The sequence below is a fragment of the Mucor mucedo genome (assembly GCF_025094135.1).
Source record: "Mucor mucedo strain NRRL 3635 chromosome Unknown EV154scaffold_54, whole genome shotgun sequence".
Lineage (NCBI taxonomy): Eukaryota > Fungi > Mucoromycota > Mucoromycetes > Mucorales > Mucoraceae > Mucor > Mucor mucedo.
In genome coordinates, this window is record NW_026252338.1 from 1 (window position 1) to 17,013 (window position 17,013).

General features: G+C 36.7%; 5 protein-coding genes across 5 annotated transcripts; 1 reads left to right on the forward strand and 4 right to left on the reverse strand.

The window, feature by feature from the left end:
- Window positions 1–443: 443 nt before the first annotated feature.
- On the reverse strand, window positions 444–3,125 carry EV154DRAFT_538349 (uncharacterized protein; the record flags this gene model as incomplete). The annotated part of the gene is made up of 3 exons (XM_051604266.1): window positions 444–2,396; window positions 2,472–2,645; window positions 2,712–3,125. 3 exons carry the CDS (start codon window positions 3,123–3,125, stop codon window positions 444–446), a joined length of 2,541 nt encoding a protein of 846 aa, XP_051456889.1.
- Window positions 3,126–3,309: 184 nt separating this feature from the next.
- On the reverse strand, window positions 3,310–4,395 carry EV154DRAFT_511105 (Co-chaperone HscB, C-terminal oligomerization domain-containing protein). The gene is made up of 4 exons (XM_051601775.1): window positions 4,087–4,395; window positions 3,930–4,029; window positions 3,645–3,876; window positions 3,310–3,581 (listed from the first exon to the last, which is right to left on the reverse strand). Exons 1-4 carry the CDS (start codon window positions 4,353–4,355, stop codon window positions 3,448–3,450), a joined length of 735 nt encoding a protein of 244 aa, XP_051456890.1. The 5' UTR covers window positions 4,356–4,395; the 3' UTR covers window positions 3,310–3,447.
- Window positions 4,396–5,153: 758 nt separating this feature from the next.
- EV154DRAFT_248453 (uncharacterized protein) lies at window positions 5,154–8,848 on the reverse strand. Its single transcript, XM_051594594.1, has 3 exons — window positions 8,668–8,848; window positions 6,219–8,604; window positions 5,154–6,144 (listed from the first exon to the last, which is right to left on the reverse strand). Exons 1-3 carry the CDS (start codon window positions 8,712–8,714, stop codon window positions 5,326–5,328), a joined length of 3,252 nt encoding a protein of 1,083 aa, XP_051456891.1. The 5' UTR covers window positions 8,715–8,848; the 3' UTR covers window positions 5,154–5,325.
- Window positions 8,849–9,839: 991 nt separating this feature from the next.
- EV154DRAFT_465485 (Sodium:solute symporter family-domain-containing protein) lies at window positions 9,840–12,467 on the reverse strand. The gene is made up of 8 exons (XM_051597691.1): window positions 12,389–12,467; window positions 12,301–12,320; window positions 12,029–12,233; window positions 11,780–11,953; window positions 11,565–11,716; window positions 11,311–11,496; window positions 11,198–11,243; window positions 9,840–11,134 (listed from the first exon to the last, which is right to left on the reverse strand). The coding sequence occupies exons 1-8, from the start codon at window positions 12,410–12,412 to the stop codon at window positions 9,923–9,925; spliced, it is 2,019 nt and encodes a 672-aa protein (XP_051456892.1). The 5' UTR covers window positions 12,413–12,467; the 3' UTR covers window positions 9,840–9,922.
- Window positions 12,468–14,992: 2,525 nt separating this feature from the next.
- EV154DRAFT_482070 (uncharacterized protein) lies at window positions 14,993–16,729 on the forward strand (the record flags this gene model as incomplete). The annotated part of the gene is made up of 3 exons (XM_051598445.1): window positions 14,993–15,356; window positions 16,358–16,489; window positions 16,533–16,729. The coding sequence occupies 3 exons, from the start codon at window positions 14,993–14,995 to the stop codon at window positions 16,727–16,729; spliced, it is 693 nt and encodes a 230-aa protein (XP_051456893.1).
- Between the last annotated feature and the right edge of the window lie 284 nt (window positions 16,730–17,013).

The window sequence follows — 17,013 nt, forward strand, 5'->3', positions numbered from 1 at the left end:
TGGTTAACACGGAATAGACCTTCGGTGTAAAATTATTCCTTTCCAAAGTTTCTATTGTCACATGGGGTAACATTTTGACAGAATTCTGATTTCGAAATAAAATATAATCGGCAGTCTTTTTTTAATTTTTGGTTGTTCGTCTAAAAACACAAATTTTTTATTATTTGTAGGTGTGTGTATATGTGTGTGTATGTGTGTGTGTGTGTGATTTATGAGGATATTTTTAAAAGAAATGAGTGGGGGATATTAAAACAAAAAACGAGCGAAGTTATATACAAAAAGAATTATGTGTTGTGAGGGGTGGTGAAAAGGAAAGTTATACAAAAAGAGGGGATTTTCACATATATATATATATAAAAGAAAGGGTAGGGCTGTGTGTGAATTTGGGAATACAAAAGGTATGAGGGGGCATGGAGATATATAAGCATAATAAATGATTGAGATTACAAGTTGACAAATAAATTGACAGTGTTATTATCTCCACGACTTTCGAAGGCCATCTGGACATCGTCGTTCGAACTGATGGTGATAAAATCGCAGTCTTCGTCTTGATATTTCAATCGTAACAAGTCGTTCTGTTTCAAATTACCAACAAGACGTATCTTCTTATCAACCTTCTCCATCAATTCGAAAAAGGTAACTTCGTTGTTGGTAACAATAACGTAGATGCCATCATTGTAATTAAGCTTGATTTTGATGGTTCCGGGTGAAGGTGGTGCTCCATGTGTTAAAGCAATATCTGTTAAACGTGGAGTCGATGCAACATTACGGACATAATGCTTGGATTCTTGTCGCGATAAATCAAGCGGGGTGGGCTTATGATTTCGGTTGGGAACTTGAGGCAACGATTCTGATGGTGTCATCACAATGGGAACATTGTTCTTCATGATATTTGGACTACTTTGAGATCTGGATCTGTTTTGATTTACGGACAAAGCAGTGCGCGTACGACTTGTTTCCATAGCAACATTCTGCGATTGAGAACGACCAGTAGAAGATAGTAATGAATGAACGTAATGTTGGTTGTAATCATCAGAGCATTCGTTTGTCATGAAACTTGACGCTACATCGATCAATGTATTGCTGTTAGAGTGCCAAGTAGTTGAACTGGTACTGGTACTTGAAATACGAGATGAACTAGTTGGAGAGGATGGGTGGGAGGGGGGTGGAGATGCAGGATAATAAGAATAATTCATCGCTGATGGTGGAGAAGTAGAGAGATTACTAGTTGTTAAACTTGAGTTTGAACGAGGCAAAGGAGAAAGATTCATACCAGGTACATTATGATGAGGTCGACCATTATTGTACTTGATATCTTGTTGGATACTTCGAATCATGGGTTGCTGATGATGATTATTGAAGGAACTACTACGGGATCTGTTTGATACGAGAGTTGGGGCGAATTCGTCGTCCTCTTCGTCGTCATAAAATTCATCATCGTCTTCATCATCAAGTAATTCATTGAACGGAGTCGACAATTGCATAATTTCAGAATCAGTTGCCTTGTGGATGGACTTGGTTAAGGTATTTAACCACATTTTCATTTGCTCTTCATTTCTGAACTTCATACAGACTTCGGTCATTGTATCGTCTTTCAGATCAATGGTAAGACACCAAGTACCATTTCGACAGCGGGTGGTCAAGTCTGTCATTTTGGATATCTGAGAAAAGAATTTGGGAACGAGGCTACCACGACGTTTTTTTTTGTTGATGGATAAAGTGTTACTCTTCTGCAATAAGTTACTGCCTTTTGATTCTTTACAGAATAAGAGAGCTTGTTCGAAAAAGAAGACATGCAATTCACGTTCATCCATAGCATTTGTGTTTACAAATAATTTATCTTGTAAGAGCAAACTGCCATAAGCGTCGATGGTTGCTTCTTTGGTTTCATCCAATCGTTTCTTCAAGTCTTGCACTGCTTGAACATTTTCGTGCTGACGTTGGGTCTCGTTAACTTTTTCGGTGACTCTCTTAATGGCATCGACACTGTCTTGTGCTTCTCCGTAATATTGCCAATCTTTATCTGTACTCTTCAAGATCTCTTTCAACAAGAGGGGGTATTTGCAAATACGTTGAACTGGTTTAATTAAGAGCGAAGGTAATTGATAGCTTGGGTCCAAGATGTGGCCCAATTTTTGTAGTCGAGGAGTCTCTTGAACGACAAGATCTTGAGCAGGGAAATAGTTTGCGCAATAAGGTTCATAAACAGAGAAGGATTCTTCCATTTGAAGGAATAATAAGCCGATTCTTTGTTCTTGAGGAGATTTTTCGGCAATCTCTTCAAGTTGAATCAAAAATCGACGTTGGAAATCAACAAGAGCATTTAAATTTCCAAATAAATAATGAATAGTATCAGGGGAAACTACTTTTTGTATCTGCAATTCACGCATGTAATTCTGTTTGGAAAAAAAAAATTAATTAATAAACGCGTTTTTGTCTTATATTCATTGTCTTTTTTTTTTTATTATTACTTGAAGGGTTTCCATGTCCTGAACATATTTTCGCTCTGTTTCCAACAACTCTAAAACAACTTTATCGCGCGTATTTTTGGGAGCATTTGGATCTGAATTTCTATTGGTGGATCGGACGGTAATGATTCCGCGATTTTCCAATAATTGCAATAATTTATTAATGGTATTAACAACCTAAGGGGAGTGGGTGTAAATAATAAATAAATAATAATAAAAAAAAAAAAAAAACTATTTTTATACCTTTACAAATCCATTGGTGTCATTTTGATAAAGGTCGGAAATAGTAAACATGTCTTCTTCTGGAAATAATAAATCTTTTCGGCAAGCAACAATAAAATGGTAAACGTATGCTTTGCAAGAATTTATTGCATTCAGATTCGGATCACTTTCTACATTTAGTAAAGTGACAGGATTCAAGGCGTTATAGAGTGTACATAACGGAAATCCTTGACGACAAATGAGCGTCAATTTAGTCAATGGATCGGTCGTATCGCAATCCAAATAATTTGCCATTCCTTCAACTGTTGATAATTTATCTAGCACTGAACGACAAATATGATATAAGGAACCGGAGCTGGCTGCCGTAGTGGGTGTAGTTGTATTAACTGGTCTTAAAGGTGGTGGCGGTGGTGGAGGTGAATCGATGGTAAGCATCGTTACCGAAGGATTTCTTCGGTTCAATGCTGGTGTGGACATGTCCAAAAATAAAATAAAATAAAAAAAAAGTAAGAGAGAAGAGAGAGAGAAAGAGAGAGAGAGAAGAAGAAAAAAAAAAAGAGAAGAGCCACAAATAAAAGGGGAGAAAGAAATAACCAACAAAACATTTCAACTCAGTTTTGTTTCACAGATGGATTATTATTTTCTTTATGTGAGTTATGCGTTGGCACGAAATGCATTGTTCAAAAATAACAATGATTTTTTTTTATTCTTTATGGATAGTTTATCAACAACAACAAAGACGCACGCGCAAAATAAGTTATTGATGCCATTCATGAATTGCGTTTTTGATACTAGTCAAATACTGGAGTTCTATAGCCAAGTCTTTAGCTAATTTATAGTCTTCTTTATCAAAAGCATCTGTCAATTTATCCACCACTTCTTGAAATTTTTCTGAGAGAGAAAAAAAAAACAAAGTCAGTATAGCAAGTAGCTTGTATTTATAAATAAACTTACCATCGTTTCTTTGTTTTAATGGGACTAAATCTTTTTCTGTTGTAATCTCTTCAAGCTCCTCTCTAAATTCCATTACTTCCATTAACAGTTCTGGATCGCTTAATGAGTCACCTTCATTCACTTGGTGTCCATTCTGTTCAAGTATATACTGCGCACGGCTTAATGGATTTTTCAGTGTGTTATAAGCCTTGTTAATAACAGATGATTGTAATTGTGCATAATCAAGTTGACGCTAAAAAAAAAAATTAATTTACTATTTACAAATAACCCCCTTAAACAACAAACCTTGGGTGCCTGTGAAAAACTATCAGGATGTGCCTTTTGTTGAAGTAGCAAAAATTGTCGTTTCAATGCTTTCAAGTCGATATTAAATGTTGGCTTATCTCTATACAAAACCGATGAATAAGCAAATAAAGATTGATGACATATAACAAGAACTTACTTGTTATCGCCTTTGCCGGCTTGAAGTAAATGGAAAAAGTTCAATTGGGGTGGAATGGGTTGAATGACACTACACACTTTGTTCTCGCAAAATAATGCTGAAGGTCGGTTAGTAGATTGACATTGCCAACATTTCTTATCGAAGCGCCATGTAGAACTGCTGTTGAATAAGCGCTGGTTTGGAATATTTCTCTTTATAGCATGATTATTATAAATAACTCTTGTTCTAGACAAAGAACATAGTTGGGAAAATAACCTTTTTGTGTTCATTGCCCCCCTTGATTAATAATAACTGTAAAAAAAAATGCTTTAAAGACTGAGAGAGAAAAAAAAAGTTTTTTTAATAATAATGGCATTAATACTCCGGACAAGCTTAGATTTAATTGCTGGTAAAACGATTAATCATGTCAGCAATACGATTTGGTGATTTAGAACGGAGTTCTTTGGAATTAGTAGGGTGTAATTGATTATGGATGGTGTTATTGTTGTTGTTAAGGTTCTCAAATCGACTACGAAGTGATGCCATCTGAGGTTTGGCAATAGGCTGAGTAATAGCTGCAACTTCGGCATCATGGTGACTGGGTTCTTTTTGCTCATCCTCTACAGTGTCTGAAACAACTACTGAAATAACCTCTTCTTCAGTGGGTGCTATTTCATTTGCTGTCTTGACAGTCTCCTCAACAGCAACCACTGGTTCCTCATTGACGACAGGCTCCTCTTTGATAACAGGCTCTTCCTTGACAACGGGTTCTTCTTCGATAACGGATGCCTCTGGAACAGGCTCTTCGATAACTGCAGCTTCAGCAGCAATAGCCTCTTCGACAATGGGTTCTTCCTCGACAATAGTCTCTTCAGCATGCTCTTCCTCATTAGCATCGGAGTCTTCCGTGTGTTCATCAATGTGCTCTACATGTGCCTCTTCTTGATGCTCGTCCTCTTTGTGTTCCGCATCTTTGTGCTCTTGTGCAATGGTATCCTTGTGATCAACAACCTCGCTTTGATCAGCGACTTCTTTGTGTGCACCCGCTCGAACTATCTTTTTGGGCTCTTTATGATCTGCGGCAGTGGTAGATGGGGTTGATTTCTTCACAAGCTTCTTGCGTGGTGTAGCAGATACCTTGGTATTCACTGCTTCTTTTTTTGGAGAGGTTTTAGGAAGTCCGGAAGAAGAAGGGGGTGAACGTGCCCCTGTTTTATTGACACTAGTTCGTTGTTTCACTCCGGGTGTAGCCTCAGCAACCTAATTAAAGTTAGGGAGGGGGTAAAAAAAAATTATGTATAACCTAATAATTACCTTTTTAGATGCAGTTGCTGTAGAAGATGGAGGAGTAATACGACGTACTGGTTTTGTTACAGGTGGTGTTGTTTTAGTTGCAGGAGTAGTCTTGGTGGTCTTTGTTGCTGGTACAGCAGATACACGAGCACTAGATGCCTTCTTTACGGGTGTAGAAGTAGGTGGAGATACAACAGCTTTATGAACTGGAGCAGATTTACGTGTGGAAGCGACTGTGGAAGTAGGAGCTGCGGGTTCCTTGCGTCGTGCACTTGCTGCAGTAGGGGCTGTCAATCTAGAGACTAATGATCGCGTTGAGCCTGCCTTCTTTGGTTTTTCTTCCGTTCCTGCTGCTGTTGTTGATGCGGGGGGAGGAGGTGCGACCTTTTTAGTAAGTAAAGCAACTCTTGGCACTCTAGCATGTTTGGTCACGGCTGGTGTGGCTTCTTTATTATCGGTAGCGGTCTTTTTAATAAGCGTGGGCTTCTTAAGTCCTGGCTTCTTTAAAACAGGTTCCTTTTTCTTATCGGCATTGTCATGGGGTGTACTTGTCTTACGTAAAGTTGTGTGTTGTTTGTTAATAGGGGTTCTAGGTTTAAGCTCCTTTTTATTATTGACAGAAGAAACCTTATTTGCAGGACTTTTTTTGACGTTAGCTGTCTCCTTAATTTTCTCATCGACACTGGTTCCGCTGGATGTGGTCGATTGATCTTCATAGCCTTCTGAGGATGCTGTGTTGGATTGGGTCGTCTTCATAGTGGCATTTGAAGAGCCTTCGTGGGATATCTAAATGACCAATATACAAATAAATAACATTACCCTCCCTATTTTATTTATTTATTTCCGGTTTATAAACTTACAATTTCTTTGTCTAAAGAGGCTGTTGATGATGTCACTGACAGTTTGTCAATAACAACTGGCTCGGACTCGGGTTCCAATACCTGTTTATTGATTGTTTGTTCAACAAGGACGTCATTCTCTGCTCCGATAACAGGTTCTTCGGCTATGGGTTCATTATCAGCATCTCCGGTTGTAATCTGGGCAGGTGGAACAAGAACAGGTTCGATGGTTTCTTCTACTACTACATCCGAGACGGGTTCTTGTTCTTGAACAACTTTAGTTGGGATGGGTTCCACTGTCTCTAAGACGGGTTCTTGTTCTTGAACAACTTTAGTTGGGACGGGTTCCACCGTCTCTACGACGGGTTCTTGAACGATGATGTCAGAAACAGGCTCCTGGGCAACCACCGCAGCAGAAATGGGTTCTTGAGTAATGACAACAGGAACGGGCTCTTGGGCAACTGCAGCAGGAACGGGCTCCTTGACAATGACAGTTGGCTGTGTTACCTTGACGGCGGTCTCGACTTTTTTGTCTTTATTTTCAAAATTAGCAAGTAGGTTTCCAATACTTCTTACTGGCTTTTCCTTCTTGACATCTTGACCAAAATTTCCTTTCACAAATGGATTTTCGGCAAAAGCGGACTTGGTTGGAGCAAATCGATTAGGTTTCACGATCGAGGCAATGTCTTTGGGTTTTTCTTTCAAAGTTTGCTCTTTCTTGACTACAGTTTCCTCTTTTGGTTTTTCCTCTACAGCAATCTGCTCTTTGTGTTCAGTCTTGGGCGTAGGCTCTTTGACAACAGAAGCTTCTGTAACTAAAGTAGATTTATCGACAGCTGATGTATCCTTTGTAAGAGACTTCTCCTCAACAATGTCCTTCTCAGTGGGCTCCTCCTCTGTGGTTTCATCTGGTGTGTTTGGTTTTTCAGGACGAGTAGAATCATTAATAATAATGGGCTCCTCCTTTTTAATATCCTCTTCCTTAATAACAGGTTCTTCTTTGGTGGTAGATTCTCCTTTATCGGTAATCTTCTCCTCGGTAGCATCTGATGTAGTAGAAATTTCTTCCTTTGTGGCAGGTTCTTCCTTTGTGGCAGGTTCTTCCTTTGTGGCAGGTTCTTCCTTTGTGGCAGGTTCTTCCTTTGTGGTAGGTTCTTCAATAATATTGGGTGTTTCCTCGATAGCAACTTCCGACTTCGCAATAGAATCTTCCTTGGTAATAGGCTCTTCTTTGGGAGCAAGCTCCTCTTTAATAGTAGACTCTTTGTTGGGAGTAGACTCCTCATTGACTGTAGACTCTTCTTTAACTATAGGATCGTCTTTTCCCTCAACAATGGGTTCTTCCTTGGTATAAGACTCATCGTCATTTGCAGTTTCTTTCTTTTCGGTAGATTCTTTATTGATGTGTGTTTCCTCATTAACAAGCGATTCGTCAACAATAGATGCTTCCTCAACAATAGACAATGCTACGACAGTAGGTGCTGTTTCAGCAACAGGTGTTTCTTCAACAATAGAAATCGATTCAACATTAGGTGTTTCTGTAACAATCGGCGCTTCCTCGACGATAGATAATTCCACAACAGTAGGTGATACATCAGCACTAGGTGTTAGCTCAACAATAGGCGCTACCTCAGCAGTAAGAGGTACCTCAACATCAGACATTTCCTTGACAATGGGGGCTGCATCAATAGTTGTCTCTTCATTTGTCAAAGACTCCTTCTGTACAACGGCTTCTTCTTTAACAAAGGGCTCTTCTTTGGTAGCTGGATTTTCTACCAACACATCCTTTACAATAACTGCAGGCTCATCATCAACTTTAGACTGTTTTGCAATAACAGGCTCTTCTATGACGAGAGGCTCTTCGCCGACTATAAGGTTCTCTACTGCAACAGGATTGGTCTTGGCAATCGAATCTTCTTTATCGGCCTTTATCTCGACATCATCAGTATGGTCATCCTTACTAACGCATACCTCCTTGGCTGCATCAGTAATCTCAAAATCTGTGGTACTGACAGTTTCCTTCACTGTGGCAGGTTCTTGCACATCGGGCTCGTTGGTCACGGCAATGTCTTCAGTAATTGTAGCAGGTATGTTGATATCGGTAAAGAGAGATTCGGCAGGAGATGTGTCAATAGTGGCAATTTCGGATAAAATAGCGGCAGTATCGTCATTTATTAAATCGTTGACATTATCTTGAGAAGTTACAAAATCGGCCGTATTGGGAGTGGCATCGGGCTTACAGGTATCATTTGATTCGACTTGTTCATTTAAAGCTTTCACTTGAGTCACGTGAACTAGATCATTTTGTTGAGAAAAAATGAGGTTGATTTCTCTTTCTGCACTTGTCAAACAATCACTTCCGTGGGTAGCATTATGAGATCCATCCGTACCAAAAATAGCACGGATACTACATTGAAAGCAAGAAAAATGAGTACAAAAGATCTTACATTATATTTTTTAAAACTTTTACCTATTGGGTTCAATATCTCTTGCTTTATTCGAATCTGTAGGTCCCATAAGTGTTCTCCATGCTTGGATTGCATCTTGTTTTTCCAAAACCAAAGCATAAATAGGCGCACTAAATAAAATAAAAAAGAAGATAATATTTAAGTCATTTTTTTTTCTCTGTAAAACGTAGCACAAGTTTTTTGCATCACTTTACCTGCTCATCCAGTCCGTAAGATCCTTGTAAAATGGTTTTCCTTCATGTTCCCGATAAAATAAACTTGCCTGTTCTTTTGTTAGGTGTATTTCACGTTCCTGGATAATAATGAATTCATTCTCCTTGATTTTTTTGATGATGGCTTCTTTGTTGTTTGCTTGCATAGCATCTGGTTTGATTAAAGCTAGTGTTCTGATTGGTGTGCTTGGCTATTTTTTTGTATTACTTATTAAACAAACAAGAAATAAACTAGGTGTTTATTCGTTTTATACCTTAGTTTCATCCGTAACGCCAATAACAGTTCCTGCAACTAAAATAATGTGTAGAACATACCCAATCAGAAAACAATATGTTTAAAAAAAAAATCTCCCTCTTTACCTTGTTCAGGCACAATAGTAGTCTATAAAGTTAAAAAAATAAATAGGGTTATTTATTAGTTTTGTCCTGTCAAAGATGTATTTAGCATAAAAAACTATCTCTTACACTTGTTTCTTCATTCATCTCGAGTGAAGACATGCTTTCCTTTATTTATAGCTGGTAAAAAAGAACAAATGTCTTAAGTTTATTGAGATGTTAAATATATTTTCTTTTAAAAAAAATAAAACAGAAGAAAGAAAGTAGGGAAAAGAAACAAATATATTTTTTTTTCTTTGGCTCTTTCCCACTACTGGAACGAGGGGGTGATCTTGCACTCTTTCTCAGAAAATTTTCTGACTTTTTTTCGTGACGTACTTTTTGTGTGTATCGTGTCACTTGTCCAAATCAATACAATACCGTAACACACTCTTTTTTAGTTTTTTGTGCTATTTGGCAAAGTCAGTTTTAAAAACTAATAGAGAGCGAATAAAACTTAATTTATGCATCGTGATGTATATAAGCTATGACGTGGAGAGAAGAAGAAGAAGAAAAAACAAACAAGGCGGCAGTAATAGGAAGACTATGGCATGTGCTTGAGCATATATTCTTTATGTAACAGCTAATTAATTGAGCCAAATCAGATTTTTTTATTATTATTATTGAGCAATAGTGTATAAGTGTATTAAAGTGTGGGATGATAATTTATTTAATGACTCAAGTCTTTTTTCTCTGCGTTATATACAATAATGTTCTCTTCAGAGATCATTGCGCTCTCATTTGTTGTAGGTAAGTTAGGGACCCGTTTTCCAGTAATATCTCTCCAAATTTCAGCAAAGACACTTGCAATAGTCTGACGAGATTCATAGATTGGATAAATGCCGACTGCTATTGTACTGGCAAAAACCCAGATAATAGACACTACAACCCATCCTGTAAAGAAGGACTTTGAAAATACATATTTAGAGAGGAACATTGGTAAAGGCCACAAAAGAAACAAGACCAAGGAAAGTACAATACTGGAGACTTTAGCAAATCGAGATGACTTGGCCATGGCTTCCATTTCTTCTTCGGAATTAGTAACAGCTTCAGCAGCAACAGCAACAGCTACAGCAGGCTTGGGGTTTCTTTCATCAAAGTCGCCAGCAATTTGTTCTTGGTTGGAATCATCCACCTGTTGGATATCACGAGTAGCGTCAAAGTTAAAATGATCAGGTTTAATTAAACTAATTGCAACAGTGATAAAAATAGGTGAAACAAGTGCAACAATGTTACCAGCCATCATGGGGTAATTTTGTGAGGTAGTGTTAACAGTGATTTCACCATACATATTCGAAGTGACACCTAACCATGTACCAACTGCCGCAATAAAACCAATAATTGGAGATGCAATAGCTGCAGCTTTTGATTGCTTGCTCCATAACAAGGTCATTGTAAGAGGTACAACTGCAGACGAAATAAGAACACCCATTAGCGTGTACAGATAGCCAAGACTTATACCTGTCAAATTTAGCAATACAGCGAGAACACCCATAAGAATACCAAATGTGACAACACAGATGTGAGAGAAACGAACAACTTCTTTACCCTTAGCATTGGGTCGAATATATGTACGATACACATCGTAGGTCATGACAGATGAGACAGCAATTAATTCTGCAGATGCAGCACTGGTAACAGCCATAAAAACTAGAATAAGACATGCAAATCCACCAGCTTTTCCTAGAAGGGCAATAGCAACATCTGGTAACACCAAACCTTGACTGATGGCAAAAGGGGTAAGCTGAATATCAAGAGCTCTACCAGCAAGACCCATTGTTGTAGCCAGAGTAAATGGGATAGCAAACCAAGAAAGACCGCCAATCAAATATGCTTTGACAGCATATTGAGGATGAGCGGCAATAGCACGTTGCCAATAAGCCTAATTAAAATAAAGGGACCACGTATCAGTACAGCTGTTTTTATACAAATATGATCAACTTACGTTATCCAGAAAAACGGTACCAAAATTACCGCAAATGTTAATTATGCTATAATGACAAAAACAAACCGTAAATATATAAATATATATATATATATTTGACAAACATAGTTTACCCAAATAAAAGGGCTTGAATAGACGACATGGTAACTAAAGATCCCTTCTCGTTATCAACAATAGGAGTTCTTTCTGATGCAGCGACTAGTAAATCGTACATGGTGCCGATGGATCCAATTTTTGGTGATGTACCGTAGACAGTGAATACAAATGAAATGATAATAATAAAAATTACTACAGTATGACTATAACGTATGATTAGATGTGGTTGAATAATAATAGCAATAAAAAAATAAAGATTTATCGAACTTACGCATAATCTGACATGAAGGTAGCTTTAATACCACCAAACAAAGTGTAAACAACTACACCTACAGGGAGTAAGAAACAAGCAGCAATAGTGTGCATACCAGTTAAATAATTTACAACTGCACTACCACCTAAAAGCAGCATGGCTGTAATGAGCTATAAGAAAGTACAAGGTACGTTAGTATGTGCAGTGCATGCATACTTTTTTTTTGTACTTGCAATATTGGTAATGGTGGCAAAAAAAAGGTAAACACCATGAGCACCTTTACCATAACGAGCCAAAACAACTTCCAAAAATGTATGGGCATTAGGAGCACGTCTTTTCAGTTCGATGGCTAATACAGCAAAAAGCAAAACTTGGACTACTGCGCCCGAAGCATACCAGATAGGACCCTATATAAGATGTCGAAATTAGTTTGATTTTGATTTTTAAAATAAAAACAAGGAAGCTAATGTATATTGACTTACGGATACACCATATTTGTACGCGACTTCTGTACTAGTAAGAAGCGTTGCTGCCCATGTCCAACTCGAAACAATGGCACTGGCCACTAAACCTGTTTTCACAGTACGCTGTGCTGTCATGTACATTTCTGAAGTTTGAACTTCGTGTAGGTATCGCTTGCAAAGAAAAGTGATGGTTGTCATAATTAATGCAAATAGGGCACCAAATCTAAAAATGATAAACGCATTAAACATTTCTGTACATGTAATTAATATGTATTAATATAGTAATATACCCTAATACGACACCATAGCCATAACCTAATTGCATAGTGTTAAAGTTGTTAAATGTATGCACAATAAAAAAAAATTAGGGTATTATACATTACCTTCTGATAAAATAGCCATTTCTGAAATTTCTTTAATGTATGGGGGGAGAAAACAAAGTAAGAAGTGTCTATATATTAAATGTGTGAAGAAAAAAAAAATTAGCAAAAAATCACAACTTATTTATATAGATATGCATTTCAGAAGATATACCTACATTATGTTTGCAATTCCCATCTACTTGGCCAATCTGATTTAGTTTGTATCCTTGATCTACTGATGGCACCAATTGATGGTCCAGTGATATTGTTATCTAAAGTTGGATAGGCAATGTCTTGTCCCTTCCCAGAACGGCAAAACCAATTCTATCAGTTACACATTACTTTTTGTTGTAGAAAGATAAGCGTTCATAAACAAAATCAGAACCGGCACACTGGGTGAATTTAATGAGTGATAAATAGGAATTATAGAAGGGTCTGTTTAATTGTCCTATTGATAAGATTTCTTGTGTATATTACCCACACACCTTTCAGATACTTTTTATACCATCATGTGATAAAAACCGTAACTGTTTTATTTACAGTAAATCTACCTCATTCGTTCATCTAATCTCTGTAAAAGCTATATGGGTTATCAAGATCGCATTTTCTATTCGTTTGATAAATATTTGATAGTTACAGCAATGAAAAACGTTAATGTTTAATACAATTCATATCTTTACTATCTTTACTATCCTGCCTATTTTGATGTCAGTGTAACATTGTATGCATAAGATTAAAAAATTTGTGTGTAAAACATTTGATAAGATAATACAGCATCAGCAAGAATTAAACTTGAAAAGTTATAAAAATCCGCAATTCAATAACACCGCGGTTTTAAACATATAAAGAGCATCACACTGAAAAATAAAAAGATTTGCGTCATGCGATAAGCGACAAAGTTTTGATAACAATTACTCGATTTGTAAACAACCAGCCAAGATCTTTCTTTTTTTTTTGTCACCATTTAGAGAAATAGAAGCTTTTTTTGTGTATATCTTCAAGGTGTTACCATGTACTATGGATATATAACCATTTACCACAAAAACAATTAAGGTATAATTTTATAATAGTTAACAGATGACTGAAATAATTTGTTGTGTTGATCCAAAAAGTAATTTGAACATCCTAATCTAACAACATTTATCTTCACTTGTATTAGCTTCTCTCCCTATTCAACCGATCTTCTTCTTCATTTCAAAATATATTACAACAATAGTGTAGATAAAATGATCTGCTTTAGGAAAAAAAAATTTCTTACCCATCTTTTGACACCATTCACCTCAATTAGAACATATCCGTAAACAATTTTGTTGTATTTTAAGAGCTAGACGTAATGCTTATCATGTTTTCCCCTTAAGCTTTTAAGCCATAAACATATGCTATTAAAAGAGGCATTGCTCAAATATAGGGTGACAGATCACTAATCTTTAGTTGAAACAGTACTTTTAGTAGATTCATTACTTGAGTATTTTTTATCTTATACTTTAGAGAGATGGAAATGGTGTAGAACATAGTATATTTGAAAGGTCTGCCGTTGGCAAAAACCAACTTAGGATTAGTTAGTCACAGTAAAATAAAATAGAGTAAAATGACAGCTTAATGAGAGAGGAGATTTTCATTTGGAGTATTGCTCTAATATATCTAATCAGTAAATTTATTTTTGCTAATGAATTCATGAAGTACATAATGTAAGTATTGCTGAGAAGCTGGTTTCTAGAAAAAGCAAGGCAGAGAGTATACATCATCAACGGCTTCCACAATAACAAATCAATACAGTCATCATCATGAATAACGACAGTATGATTATTTTTCTTTGTGTATAATCCTAATGAAAAGAACCTAGATATCAGTCATAAATATGGCAAGTATGGTTGAGGAAGTTTAACTCTTTACAATTCACCGGCAAAGAGCGTCATTATGGGAGCTCGCTTCTGTTACACGGCAAAAAAATTCATGCACTTGGCGTATATGCGCAATTTTTTTTTTTTTAAAGAAAAGCACCAAAAAGCTCTTTCGGTACGATTATTTCCGAATCAAACAGCGTGAACCAAGACAGGCACTTTAAACGAACAAAATAGTAAACATGGAACCGGATACACGTCCAATTTCTTATTAGATGCGATATCGTTATCCACAGAGAATAAATCATATGGCCCGGCTTTACAAAAAAGGTAAGACGTAAGCTTCGCCGAAATGTCAAGTCATGGAAAGTCATGGAAAGTCATGGACATTCAAGAAAAAGTCACAGGAAAAGTGTCGTACACAAAAATTTTGGCCTTTGAAAAGTATAAAAGCAGGCCAATTTTCACTCCATTTTCGTTTTTTTCTTCTTTTCTTCTCTTCATATTGGGTCTGGGGCTTTTGGGTTGCTCTCACTTGTGGGGGTATACCTTGAGGTCTCCTGTGCGGGTCGACAGTGGGCTTCTGGGGGTATCTTCGGGTATTTTCAGCGGTTCCCTGTTGGCACAAGCAGGGGATTTCTAATAATTATATTCAATAAATAAATGAAAATGAAAAAAGGCGGATAACTAATCATATCTACAATTATCAAATAACAAGTAATTTAAATCCAGAACTTATTAAACATGACCGTTTTTTTATAACTGACGCATTGCAGATCATGTTTGTTGAAAGTAAAAACCTTGAATTCAGAACTTTTGCTATACTGTTTTATAGTGGAAAAAATTCTCTGAAAGCGTTTACACACTCATATGATGAGAAGAAGGTGCATAGAAAATCAGCTTCTTTTTTTGTTTTTGTCCATTTTTATCACTTGATATGCCGTTTTCGATTGATTTTTTCATTTAGTAAGCTGTCGTTTCCGTACGGCCTTTCAAGTCAGGAATATGCTCAGAAATATCTAAAAAATTATATTGGATTATTAAGTTTTGATTTTAAGTTTTTTTCAAAAGACCCGAAATTGACCAAAACACAAAAAAAGGTACGGCGCATGATTCGGAGATTAAATCAAGAACTTCTTTCTGGTAAATGGCAGCCAGAAAGGGTCTAATACTTCATTGCTGTAACGGTTATACATTTGTATATGTTTCTTTCTGCAAACATTTTCCTATTAAATTAATTGGGAAGAGTCTAAAAATATTGATTACACGGATATGTATGCAATACCGTTGTTGTATGAAACCCCTCACCATCCTCTTGTAATGTTTTCTAACTTGTATTTACACAATTGTGTGTGTCGACTTTTAATTCAGTGAAAACAATGATATAAGTCATACGTGTATTGTAGGGAAGGAGGGAGGGTGTTCAGTAAATTACATGATGGGTTGTGTGTCTTTTATAAAAGTCACAAAGCTAAAAAAAAAATCAAGAGGAAAAAGGTATATCAACCTTGGCATCTCTCTTCTTGAACTTCTCCTTTTTTCGCCTTTTTATTTTCTTCCAGTCTCTTTTACGATTGTTATACTTTAAAGTACTGTGTACCAAAATGTTCACCATAGTTTCAGCAGCTCGCTGTCTTCATTGATATAGAAAAAGCTGTCTTTTGTTGTACGGAATCCATAAAAATTTAAAAGGACATTCATGCGACTGAAAATGTGTTGTATGTATGTAATGTCTATATATATTGACATCCGCAGTTTTTGTTGTAGACGTCCCAGTCCCAATCGCCTCTACCCAATTCTCTAACTTTCTCCGCAACAGCCTTTTTTGGTATTAAGGGGCTACCCGTTAAAAGCTAATACTCCTTAGCAGCACACCGAAGTATACTATGTTTTTCCCGATCTAACCCCTCCACGACCTTGAACACGACCTGTCTACCTGGACCCAGAAAAACCGGTCGAAATACATTCCCCGTTTCTTCAGAATTAAAATCCAGGATATCCAACAAGTCTAATGAGAGGTAATTCAACCCATCTATTTTGATATGAATGTTACAACTCCGTCTGTTTGTATTGACGTAGCACCAAAAAATTCGACAGGAAGTGCAACAAAAACGTTATCCTAAAACTGTATATTATTGTGAAAGGAAATCAGACGGTGGAAATATCAGTTAGTTTAAACTTGGGAAAACGGATTGCATCATTTAACTATGTGGCAATGGAATCAGATTGGTTGGTATTAGAATATTCGAAGGAGATACTTTGTACCGAATTGAACAGTAAATGATTTTTTTTTATCTCAGTGTGGTTGCGTAAAATAAGATATAAAGGAAAATACGCTATCTACAGGAAATATACGAACTGGTTACATCAATTTCCAATTAATAAGAAGAATATCAAATCATGATAAAGTGTATTGTGCATTGCCACTCTCGTTTACAAACATGACTGAAACAGATATGTCCATAATTTACCAACATCCAACTGTCAAAAGGGGGGATGAGATACTCGAAAGTTAGACTGCAGTGATTTACGGCCCGGATCAAAATCATAAAATCACATCATTAAATAAAATTCAGACCTGTTAATTTTACTCATACAGCCCAGTCATTTGATTCCGCTCACGTGGCAAGAATTCCAGCTATTTTTTTAAGTGGAGCCTAGCAACATTGCTGCAATTGTAAATGTTAATTTCTATATTTATCTAATTGTGCCCGGGTCTGTCGCGAAATCAAAAAAGAAAATTGGGTGGCAATAATGACTGAATAAAGTCATGATGGTGCTGTTGGGATTACAGAAAATG

Excerpts from the sequence above, each read along its gene's own strand:
- EV154DRAFT_511105 (XM_051601775.1), bottom strand. The coding sequence starts at position 4,355 with ATGAACACAAAAAGGTTATTTTCCCAACTATGTTCTTTGTCTAGAACA. Across the intron at positions 3,877-3,929 it reads GTTTTTCACAGGCACCCAAG|CGTCAACTTGATTATGCACA; the intron begins GTTTGTTGTTTA and ends TTTTTTTTTTAG. Across the intron at positions 3,582-3,644 it reads ATTAAAACAAAGAAACGATG|AAAAATTTCAAGAAGTGGTG; the intron begins GTAAGTTTATTT and ends TTTCTCTCTCAG.
- EV154DRAFT_248453 (XM_051594594.1), bottom strand. The coding sequence starts at position 8,714 with ATGGGACCTACAGATTCGAATAAAGCAAGAGATATTGAACCCAATAG. Across the intron at positions 8,605-8,667 it reads AGAGATATTGAACCCAATAG|TATCCGTGCTATTTTTGGTA; the intron begins GTAAAAGTTTTA and ends CTTTCAATGTAG. Across the intron at positions 6,145-6,218 it reads CCTCTTTAGACAAAGAAATT|ATATCCCACGAAGGCTCTTC; the intron begins GTAAGTTTATAA and ends TTGGTCATTTAG.
- EV154DRAFT_465485 (XM_051597691.1), bottom strand. The coding sequence starts at position 12,412 with ATGGCTATTTTATCAGAAGGTAAT. Across the intron at positions 12,321-12,388 it reads CTATTTTATCAGAAGGTAAT|GGCTATGGTGTCGTATTAGG; the intron begins GTATAATACCCT and ends CAATTAGGTTAT. Across the intron at positions 12,234-12,300 it reads GGCTATGGTGTCGTATTAGG|ATTTGGTGCCCTATTTGCAT; the intron begins GTATATTACTAT and ends TATCATTTTTAG.